The sequence below is a fragment of the Triticum aestivum genome, chromosome 5B (genome assembly GCF_018294505.1).
Source record: "Triticum aestivum cultivar Chinese Spring chromosome 5B, IWGSC CS RefSeq v2.1, whole genome shotgun sequence".
Classification (NCBI taxonomy): domain Eukaryota; kingdom Viridiplantae; phylum Streptophyta; class Magnoliopsida; order Poales; family Poaceae; genus Triticum; species Triticum aestivum.
The window spans coordinates 403,546,670-403,557,948 of record NC_057807.1 but is presented as its reverse complement, the minus strand read 5'-3'; the positions used below and the strand labels follow the sequence as shown (position 1 = coordinate 403,557,948).

Below are 11,279 nucleotides of genomic sequence, written 5' to 3'. Positions count from 1 at the left end.
CTGTGGTCAGCTGGGCCGAAGCCCAGGGGGTTTCTTTTCTCTTTTTTTTGTATTGTTTTTCTGTTTTCCTTTTATTTATTTTCTTTTATGTTTTTTATTTATCTATAAACACTTAGGCATTTAATAAAAATTTGTTTGTTGCATCATAATTACCCTTGTAATATTCGTTAACCACCGAACAATTTTATTTTAAATTTTGAAAACTTTTATTGTTTTCATTAATTTGAATTTTGAATTTGAACGGTTTCGAATTATTTCGAGGATAGCAACAGTAATCGGGATGACGTGCCATGATTAGCGTGGGATTACTGTAGCAGGATTATCCGGGCGTTACATCCTGCTCATCAGTCTCCTCATCATCCATGTCTTCATCGTCATCGTCATCTTCATCCTTGTCGCGGCCGCGAGGAGGTCTGCCTCCTTGCCGCTGCTTGGCCTTGCCGCGGCGTCCTCCTCGGCCGGGACATTTCTTGCCGGATCCCCCAGCACCTTCCTGGGCCTTCTCCTTGTCGCGCTGCTCGTATTCAGCTTTCTGTTGCTCAACAAGCTGCTCGACTTTTTTGCAGCTCTGGAGATCATGGCCCTTGGTGCGGTGAATCTTGCAATACTGCTTGTTGGTGCCGTCCTGCTTGTCGGCGACCGCCACCTCCACGGCAACCTCCTTGCCGGAGTCACCAGCTTTGGCTTTCTTGGCGCCACCACCGTTGCCGGACTGCTCAACAACTAGCACCTCTTTGCCTTTCCTCTTCCTATTGTTCCGCCGCCGGTTTTTCCTTGCCGGGGCAGCATCTTCACTGTCAGATCCTCCCGCTCCTACATTCTCTCCGGGGAGTCTCCTCCCTTCCTCAGCACGTGCACACTTGTCGGCCAGTGCATATAACTCACTGACGTCCCTGATCTTGCACATCGCCATTTCCTCCCGCATCCTGTGGTTTTGCACGTTCTGATGGAACGCGCTGATCACCGCGGCAGGGTGGACGTCTGAGATGTTGTGCTGCACACTGCTGAATCTCTGAATGTACTTGCGCAGGGGCTCTCCTTCCTTCTGGGCGAGCAGATGAAGATCACTCTCCTGGCCATGAGGCTTGTGTCCGCCTGTGAAGGCGCCGACAAACTGATGGCACAGATCAGCCCAAGAGGATATGGAGTTGTCCGGCAAGTGCATGAGCCAGGATCTGACGTTGGGCTTGAGCACCAGCGGGAAGTAGTTGGCAAGGATCTTGTCATCCCGTCCCCCGGCAGCCTGCACCGCAATGGTGTAGATGCTGAGGAACTCCGACGGATGCGTCTTGCCGTCGTACTTCTCCGTACGTCTGGCTTGAAGTTCTTCGTGCTGGGCCACTGGACTTGCCGCAGCTCACGAGTGAACGCAGGGCAACCTACCGCGTATGGCAGATCGTCTGGTTCCCCTGGCGCATGCATGTCAATAGAGGGCCCAGCGCGCTTGTCGGATTGACGTCGCGCTTCTCTTCGGCGCTCGATGCGAGTTCGAGCGTCTTCTTGTTGTCGATCATGAAGAACTTGGCGCTGATCGCGACGAGCTCGTGGATCCGACGATGCGGTGGAGTCGCTGTCGAGGTGGATCCGGCGAGTCGGCGATCTTGGCCTTCGGGGTGGTGATTGCATGGTAGTTGCACCTCCACCCGTTTCGTCGCCACCGGCTCGCGCCCGGCAACCCTGCCGCGGCGTCGACGCGCTCGGCCGCCGTGGAGTGTCGCCGTTGGCGTAGCCGATGAGACTCTGAATGGTGGCCCTCCATTCGTCGATCTTGTCCGACGTCGGAGGGTAATCTAGGAGCAGTTGAGCTCGCGCCAAAGCTTCTGCTGGAGTGGTGGGTGGCAGTGGCGGACGGCGCGAGGAGCGGGACGTGCTCGGACTTCTAAAGATGTTAGAAGGAGCAGTATCCCGTCCGGGCGACCGTGCCCCGCTCGTGCCAGCACGCTGGCGTGCATGCTGGTCTTGAGCGCCCCGAGATCCACCAGCTTGGTCTTGTCCTATCATGCGTATGGCACTGCGAGTGCCATGACGCTGTTGGTCTTGCGCCTCCTGAGAGTGGCGCGGAATATGTACAATCGCCGAGGTTTGTGCAGCCTTGTCCTTGGACCTGGCAGCATCATAAGCTTCCTCGTCAACGTCCATTCTTCCGCCGGCGTCCATTCCACCACCCGTTTGCTCCAACGGTGGCGGAAGTGACGTGGACGGAGCGGCTGCCGCCGAAGTCTTCTTCTTCGGTGGCATGTTGACGAAGGGAATGAAGATCTAGCTCGTGTGAACACCGGATCAGGTTCACACAATCTCGACGTCCCCTACCTGGCGCGCCAGAGATGTCGGGGAAACTGATCCACGAACATCTATGGGGCCGGCGGACCGAGCCCCTTTCGGTTCGGCGGGGGGCGGAGATCACACGAAGAGCAGATCGAGGCGAAGCACACGAGCAGTTTACCCAGCTTCGGAGCTCTTCGGAGAGATAACACTCCTACTGCTGCTTGTTTGATTATCTTGTGTTCTTGCTCCAGAGAGAGAGCGTAGTGTTTTTCTGGGTTCCGAACCAGTCCAACCCCCCCTACGTTGCGCATGGGCCTCCTTTTATACGCTAAAGGGGTCACCGACAGGTGGCAACGCAGAGAAGGGTACAAATGTAAAAAGTGAGGTGGTTGGTACAGTCACTTGTACAGTGCACCCTACCTAACCCTAACGGCAGGGGACAAGGGCATTAAATGCCCGTCTGAGTCGCCCAAACAGTGCAGAAAAGGACCGTTAGGGGCGCCACCGTTCGCCACGATGGCGATCTTGTCAGCTTCGCATGCCACTGCGCACCGCTGGCTGCACAGCCTCCCGCCACGCGCGCCTGGAGAGGCCCCCAGAGCGACACGTTGGTGGATGCACTGGAGCGTGGGCACAGAGTGGCCGCCTGCCGCGGCAAGCGCCTTGCCGCTGCTGTTATCTTGTCGGGTCCGGAAGCTTGTCGCTCACTGGGCCTCGAGGTACCTTGGTTGGTCTTCCCGGCAAGCTCCTCTTGCCGGGGCCTTGTTGCCTTGCCGGAGCGCGTGGCGCGTCGCGGCAAGTTCCTTGGAGTGCCTTGGTTGGCCTTCCCGGCAAGCTCCTCTTGCCGGGGCCTTGTCTCCTGAGCTTAAATACTTTGTTCTTGAATGGCTCCAAGGGAACCACGGAGGATCTTGGCGTTCGCCCGGCAAGCCTTGCCGCGGGGTGCTGCAACTGCCCGTGCACAAGTTCGGGGTACTAGGGTACCTCTATTCTAGTACACCGACATATTCCATTGCCGCAGTACATGAGGAAATCGGAGAGCTCGATGGTGATACTTATACGTCTGGTCGTCGCTCTTTTTCCTCATCGGGGTATGGGCGTTCTGACAAAATAGTTCCTGTCAAAGCTATTGAGGAAACTAGAGACAAGCCTAAGGTGAATGCTCCAGAGGATAAGTTGGCGACACTTAAGGCTTATTGCAGAGCAAAAGGCCTTTGTTTCATTTGTGGTGAGCGCTGGGGTCGAGATCATAAGTGCAATCAGACTGTGCAACTGCATGTAGTGCAAGAGATGCTAGAATTTTGTGCCTTGGATAATGGTGATTCTGAGGATAGTGATATGGATCTGATGGTATTGTCAGCTGACACACAGACTGCAACAGGCGGTTCTTCGGCTATCAGGCTTGATTGTCAGCTAGCTGGTCATAAGGTCATCTTCTTGCTTGACTCAGGAAGTTCCCACTCATTCATCAGTGATCGTTTAGCAGCTCATGTGCCTGGTATGCAACAGTTGCCCAAACAACAGAGTGTGAGAATTGCTGGTGGTGGACAATTGCAGTGTACACATGTTATTCCTCAGTGTTTGTGGTCAGCCAGCGGACATGAATTTGATTGTGATTTAAGAGTGCTACCATTGAAACATTATGATGGCATAGTGGGAATGGATTGGCTTTCTTCTCTCGGCACTATGCAAGTGAACTGGCTTGAAAAATGGTTGGCATTCGAGTATAAGGGAGCTCCAATATTTTTGCAAGGACATCCCCCTGCTTCATTTAACTGCACTGTGGTCGAGCTCCATTTGGTTCAATCAGCTAGCGACAAGAGTCCTATTGTTCCTCTTCCGGCACCTATACAGGAATTGTTGGATGAATATGCTAGTGTGTTTGCTATTCCCACTTCTCTTCCACCGCGACGAGCTTGTGATCATCACATTCCTTTGATGGAAGGAGCTCAACCAGTAAATATCCAACCCTATAGGTATTCTCCAGAACTGAAAAGAGAAATTGAGAAACAGATAAAAGAAATGCTGGAATCTGGAGTAATTTCACCTAGGTCAAGTCCTTTTGCTTCCCCTGTTATCATGATTCGCAAGAAAGATGGGACGTGGCGACTATGTGTGGACTATCGACACCTTAATCTGATCACATTGAAGACCAAATATCCCCTACCTGTGATTGATGAGTTACTCGATGAATTGACAGGAGCATCTTGGTTTTCAAAGCTTGATCTCCGTGCAGGTTACCATCAAATTCGTTTGGCTCCGGGTGAAGAATACAAAACAGCTTTCCATATGCATAATGGACATTACCAGTTTAATGTCCTAGCTTATGGTCTAACAGATGGCCCTCCTACTTTTCAATCTGTCATGAATTATGATCTGGCTCTAGTGCTACGTAAGTGTGCTGTTGTATTCTTCGATGATATACTCATCTATAGTCAAACATTGGAAGATCATATACAACACTTGAAAGAGGTGCTGCAATTGCTTCAAAAACACCAGTGGCAAGTCAAGAGATCCAAATGTGAATTTGCACAGCGTCGTATTGCTTATTTGGGATACGTGATTGATGGCAATGGTGTCTCTACTGATCCAGCAAAAGTATCTACTGTGCAAGAGTGGCCAGTCCCTGCTAACCTCAAGGAATTGCGTGGGTTTCTTGGACTATCTGGATATTATCGCAAATTTGTCCAACACTATGGTATGATTAGTCAACCTCTCACTCAATTGCTGCACAAGCATGTCCCTTTTGTGTGGTCTCCAGCGGCACAACAGTCCTTTGATCAACTGAAGCAAGCTCTTACTACAACCCCTGTCCTAGCCTTGCCAGATTTCTCTAAGCAATTTGTTATTGAAACTGATGCAAGTGATCTAGGAGTGGGAGCAGTATTGTTACAACAAGGGCATCCTCTGGCATTTGTGAGCCGTGGATTGGGCCCTCGCACTCAAGGGCTCTCTACTTATGAAAAAGAGTACATGGCCATCATTCTCGCAGTTGAACAGTGGCGTTCTTATTTACAGCATGCAGAATTCTTGATTCTTACAGATCACAGTAGCTTAACTCATTTGAGTGATCAACGTTTGCATACTCCTTGGCAGCAAAAGGTGTTTACCAAGCTCTTGGGTCTTCAATTCAAAATCCAGTATAAAAAAGGAGCAGAAAACCGAGTTACAGATGCTTTGTCACGCAGACCATCCCCTGATGAGCACTTGTTAGCCATATCCCATCACCAACCTGCTTGGCTTCAGGAAGTATTGGATTTGTATCAAGACAATGCAACAGCCCAAGAACTGCTCACTAAACTAGCTGTGCAAACTAGTGTGGATGATTCTTACTCCTTGAGGGATGGTCTTATTCGTTACAAAGGGCGTTTGTGGATCCCAGAGGGCGCTGAACTCACCCTCAAGCTGCTGGATGCGTTCCACACAAGCCCTATTGGTGGCCATTCAGGTATACCAGTGACCTTACGTCGCTTGAAACAATTGTTTTACTGGAAGGGCATGCGAGCGCAAGTACGACAATATGTGCAAGAATGTGTGATATGTCAGAGAGCTAAGCCTGATAGAGCTCGTTATCCAGGCTTGCTTGAACCATTGCCTGTTCCCAAACGTTACTGGCAGATGTTGATAATGGATTTTGTCGAAGGCCTCCCTCGCTCTGGCCGCTACAATTGCATTTTGGTTGTGGTGGATAAGTTGTCCCGTTATGCTCATTTTCTTGGTCTGCAACATCCTTTCACAGTGTCGACTGTCATTTTGTGTTCATGGACAATATTCACAAATTGCATGGAATGCCAGAATCAATTGTGACAGATCGTGACAGAATTTTCACAAGTCGCTTCTGGAGGGAGATGGCAGCCTTGACAGGTACTAAATTGCGTATGAGCTCATCTCATCATCCTCAAACTGATGGTCAATCCGAATGAGTCAATCAGTGCCTTGAAGCTTTTTTGTGTTGTTTTACTCATGCATGTCCGGTTAAGTGGGCTCAGTGGCTCTCCTTGGCTGAGTATTGGTACAACACCAGCCCACACTCTGCTCTGGAAGGGAAGTCTCCTTTTGAAGTGCTTTATGGCCAGTCTCCTCGTACATTTGGCATTTCAGCAGATGACGCGTGTACTGTCCCGGATTTGGAAACCTGGTTGCATGATAGAGATTTGATGTTGCGTCTTTTAAAGCAACATTTGGAGCGAGTCAATTCCAGAATGAAGCACCAGGCCGACAAGAAACGATCTGACCGAGTTTTTGCAGTGGGAGACTCAGTATTCCTCAAGCTACAGCCATACATACAATCTTCTGTTGCCCCTCGTGCGCATCACAAGCCGCTGTTCAAATATTATGGACCATATCGGATCCTTGAGAAAGTTGGCGCATCAGCTTACCGTTTGGTTTCTGCCACAGCCAGCCCCGCCAACGGAGGGCACCCCAAATAATTGGCGAGCGATTTGGCCGCCGGAGCCTCACCAAAAAATTGGCGCGGATATACATTAGGAGGGCTACGGTGGGCTGGGCGAGCCAAAAAATCGGCACTCATCCAAACAACGGAACTAACCTAGTCAACGACCAATATTTTGGACGGGCGGCTGTGGGCAGCGATCCAAACAGCCCCTAGATCCTAACACAGGGGCGCCCGTCGCCGAGTAGTGTCTGGGTGACTGGGGGTGGGCCCGCGTCGCAGCGCAGCCCCCCTCCCCTCGGCCGCAGGATAGGGGTCAACGTCAACGGCCGAGGCGCGGGCGGGAGGGGGCTTATCGCCTTGAACGCACAGCATCAGCATGGCTTTGCCGCAGCCCCTCCGGGCTTTTATGCAAGAAGAAATCGCCGCCAACCCGCTCCCTCTCATAATTGTACACTCGCTTCGCATCCGGGACGAGGAGAGAGGGCGTACAGATACAGGGGGAGACGTCTATATATGGCCGTGGAATTCTAGTTGGTTGAGGCATTGCTTCTCCGTGCCGAGCGAGCTCTCCTCCCCTCCTCCTTTCCTCGGTTCTTGCTAGAGTCATCGGAGAGGAGAGGCAGAGGAATTCGAGGAGAGGATGGCGGGCGGTGGCATGGCCGCGCTGGGCGTGAAGAAGGAGAGGGCGGCGGAGTACAAGGGCCGCATGACGCTGGCCGTCGCCATGGCCTGCCTCGTCGCCGCCGTCGGGGGCTCCATCTTCGGCTACGACATCGGGATCTCCGGTAAGTCCTGCTCCCACTCCCACACCCACCTCACCCCAGCAGTGATTCCGTCCACCCACCGTCTTGTCTTCTTCCGTATCTTCGCTCGTCGGTGCTCTGCTGTGCGCGCGTGCATGCCCCCATGTTTGTGTGTGTGTGGTGTGGTGTGGCTGCTTCTCACCCAGCCATGGGCCATCGGAAGAAAGAAGAGCTTGTCCTGCTCCACGAACATCAGTAACATGTTACACGTAGTACGTTTCTTCCAGCGCCTTAGCCGTGGCCCCTCCTTGATTTGGAGCTAGTGCCGGCAGTTTTGCGTCGTTCCTTCTTCGTTGGTCCCTCGCCTATGTCGCTAGCAGATCGTGACCTGTCTGTCTGCCTAACAGACCTTTCATGTCAAAAGCAAACAGCAGTAGGACTGCAGGATTTCTTGATTCAGCGGTGCATCAAATGAACACGACGGCTCATCTTTTTCCCATCTCCGACGCGACGAGGCCAATCATTCATTCATCCAATCATCCATATCCGTGCGTGGTGGATGGGGCAAATTCAGTGTCGGGGTGGTGAATTTGGTTTCGGCTAATGCAGTGGAGAAGCCGACACGCGAGAGGCTGCAAAATTCAGAGTCGTGTTCGGCGCTCCGCCAAGCTTATCTATCGGCTTTCAATTCAGGCTGATGATGATATCACCGTGCGGCTGTCCGTTTCCGTGTGGCGCTTCTCCTAGATAGATCAATGCGGGGCATCGTCATCTACAAGATTTTGCGTCGTATGAACAAGAGTTTGACTTGCAACCCGGGCTACTGACGTACAACGAGGTCCCACTTGTCAGCTGAAAGTCTCGCAGAAACTGGGATGTGATTCATTACACAATGAGACTCGCGCGTCACGACTCCATTAACTTGTGCAGACAAATTTCGCTATTAGCATGGACGTAATATACATATTTCAAATAAGCCTAAAAATAACTTTTTTTAACAAATTTTGGTAGTGTTATTGGGCCCAATTCACAACTCAGTTTGAATTAGCAACTATTCATAATCTGATTTATTTTCCCTTGTTCTTTTGATGTTGGTCATATTTGAAACACGACCAACTTTCGTGGTGCAACGGATGCACTCTAACTGGCTAAAACTTCTTAGAACTCGCAAATCAAAATCACACCCAACCTTTATGGTTCAAGCGGTGCACCCTAAAACTCGCTAAAAGCTACTAAAAGACGTATAAAAGAAATCTGAATTAGCATCGATGAATTATACATCTATCGTATTTTGCAAAATTTCAAACCCAGATTCAAAACATAGCTAAAGAAAAAAGCAAAAGAAAACCAGTTTTTGATGGAAGGCTCGGTTCACACATTTGTTCACTCATTTTAGTATATATCTACTCTATATGGAAACATCTAAAACGTCTTATAATAGTGAATGGAGGGAGTAGTAAATTAGAGTTACCTGAAAGAAAGTCCGAATTTGAGTTTTTGTGCGGAACTGTTAGATTAATTTGTTCTTCAAGCTTATGTCATGTTCACTCGCAAAAAAAAAAAACTTGTGTAATATCTGTATAAGTAGAACAGTGTATGATACTAATTCAGCTAAATACTAGATTCATTGTCTAAAGTCTGAAGAGTAAATGTTGTGATTTTGTCAACAACGCCTAATCACTTTTTGGACATGCAACATGCTCATTAGGCAATAAAATCACCTGAAGCTTGCAACGTCATGTCAGTATTCAGATTTCACCATTACAATTTTAGATGGAAATTTACTGTGTCTGAATCTGAAAAAAAAATAGCTGTTTCAGTTTTACCAGGGATTATTTCCTGGAAATCTGTTCTGACCCTGCCGAATGTTGCAGGAGGAGTGACCTCCATGGACCCATTCCTGGAGAAGTTCTTCCCGGTGGTGTTCCGGCGGAAGAACTCCGGCCACCAGAACAACTACTGCAAGTACGACAACCAGGGCCTCTCGGCATTCACCTCCTCCCTGTACCTGGCCGGCCTGGTCTCCTCCCTCGTCGCCTCGCCGGTGACGAGGAACTACGGCCGACGCGCCAGCATTGTCTGCGGCGGCATCAGCTTCCTCATCGGCGCGATCCTCAACGTGGCGGCCGTGAACCTTGGGATGCTGATCCTCGGTCGTATCATGCTCGGCGTTGGCATCGGTTTCGGCAATCAGGTATACGTCGTCAAATTCTCGCCTACCCACACCGAGACGAGTGTGGTTGTACTGGCTCTTACAATGTAGTTCTTGTTGGTTGGTGCAGGGTGTGCCGCTGTACCTGTCGGAGATGGCGCCGGCGCACCTCCGCGGCGGGCTGAACATGATGTTCCAGCTCGCGACGACGCTCGGCATCTTCACGGCCAACATGGTCAACTACGGCACGCAGAACCTCAAGCCGTGGGGGTGGCGCCTCTCGCTCGGCCTCGCGGCGGCGCCGGCGCTGCTGATGACCGTGGGCGGGCTGCTCCTGCCGGAGACGCCCAACAGCCTTATCGAGCGCGGGCGCGCCGAGGAGGGCCGGCGCGTCCTGGAGCGCATCCGCGGCACCGCGGACGTCGACGCCGAGTTCATGGACATGTCGGAGGCTAGCGAGCTAGCCAACACCATCAAGAACCCGTTCCGGAACATCCTCGAGCCGCGCAATCGGCCGCAGCTGGTGATGGCCGTGTGCATGCCGGCGTTCCAGATCCTGACGGGCATCAACTCCATCCTGTTCTACGCGCCGGTGCTGTTCCAGACCATGGGCTTCGGCGCCAGCGCGTCGCTCTACTCCTCCGTGATCACCGGCGCTGTGCTCTTCTTGTCTACCCTCATCTCCATCGCCACCGTCGACCGCCTCGGCCGGAGGAAGCTCCTCATCAGCGGCGGCATTCAGATGATCGTTTGCCAGGTGATCGTGGCGGTGATACTCGGGGTGAAGTTCGGGACGGACAAGCAGCTGTCGCGGAGCTACTCGATCGTGGTGGTGGTGGTGATCTGCCTCTTCGTGATGGCGTTCGGGTGGTCGTGGGGGCCGCTGGGGTGGACGGTGCCGAGCGAGATCTTCCCGCTGGAGACGCGGTCGGCGGGGCAGAGCATCACGGTGGCCGTCAACCTCTTCTTCACCTTCGTCATCGCGCAGGCGTTCCTGTCCATGCTCTGCGCCTTCAAGTTCGGCATCTTCCTCTTCTTCGCCGCCTGGATCACGGTCATGACCGTGTTCGTCTACATTTTCCTGCCGGAGACCAAGGGCGTGCCCATCGAGGAGATGGTGCTGCTGTGGAGGAAGCACTGGTTCTGGAAGAAGGTGATGCCGGACATGCCGCTCGAGGACGGCTGGGGAGAAGGGGACGCTGGGCGTGCTGACAATAAGGGTCAGTGAAGATCATTTGGAATGAGTTGTGCATTGTTGGTTGGTTAGATCCTGTAAGACACAGTATTTTTTTTCATGCGATGCAAAGCCTCCAGAATGGCGGGTACTCTACCAGGCTTGTTCGATAAATGAGACTCATATTAGCATGAAAAAAAAAACAATCAAGAGAATTAGGTTCGCTTTAAGATGTCTGCCGTTGATTACGTGTCAAAATCTGAGGAGGGGCCCTAGGAGGGAGACTATGAGGCCCCGTCTCATACGAACGCACGTCTTGACTAATATAAATGATAACAGCCGCACAAATTAATAAACTATTGGATGATGTACAATTTAGCCATAACTTTAAATATCGTGCCAACTAAAATTGATTTCCATCCATTGTTTAGATCATATACATAGTATTGCGAAAATTCCACTGATCACATAAATAATAATAGGTATACCCATTCCACAATGCAATGCAACTTGTGTTAAAGGACAAAAAAAAAGAAAACATGTACCATA

General features: G+C 51.3%; 1 protein-coding gene across 1 annotated transcript; it reads left to right on the top strand.

Annotated features, from left to right (window-relative positions):
- Nucleotides 1-6,958: 6,958 nt before the first annotated feature.
- On the top strand, nucleotides 6,959-10,953 carry LOC123112115 (sugar transport protein 7). The gene is made up of 3 exons (XM_044533037.1): nucleotides 6,959-7,446; nucleotides 9,279-9,598; nucleotides 9,687-10,953. Exons 1-3 carry the CDS (start codon nucleotides 7,302-7,304, stop codon nucleotides 10,782-10,784), a joined length of 1,563 nt encoding a protein of 520 aa, XP_044388972.1. The 5' UTR covers nucleotides 6,959-7,301; the 3' UTR covers nucleotides 10,785-10,953.
- The last annotated feature ends 326 nt before the right edge of the window (nucleotides 10,954-11,279 follow it).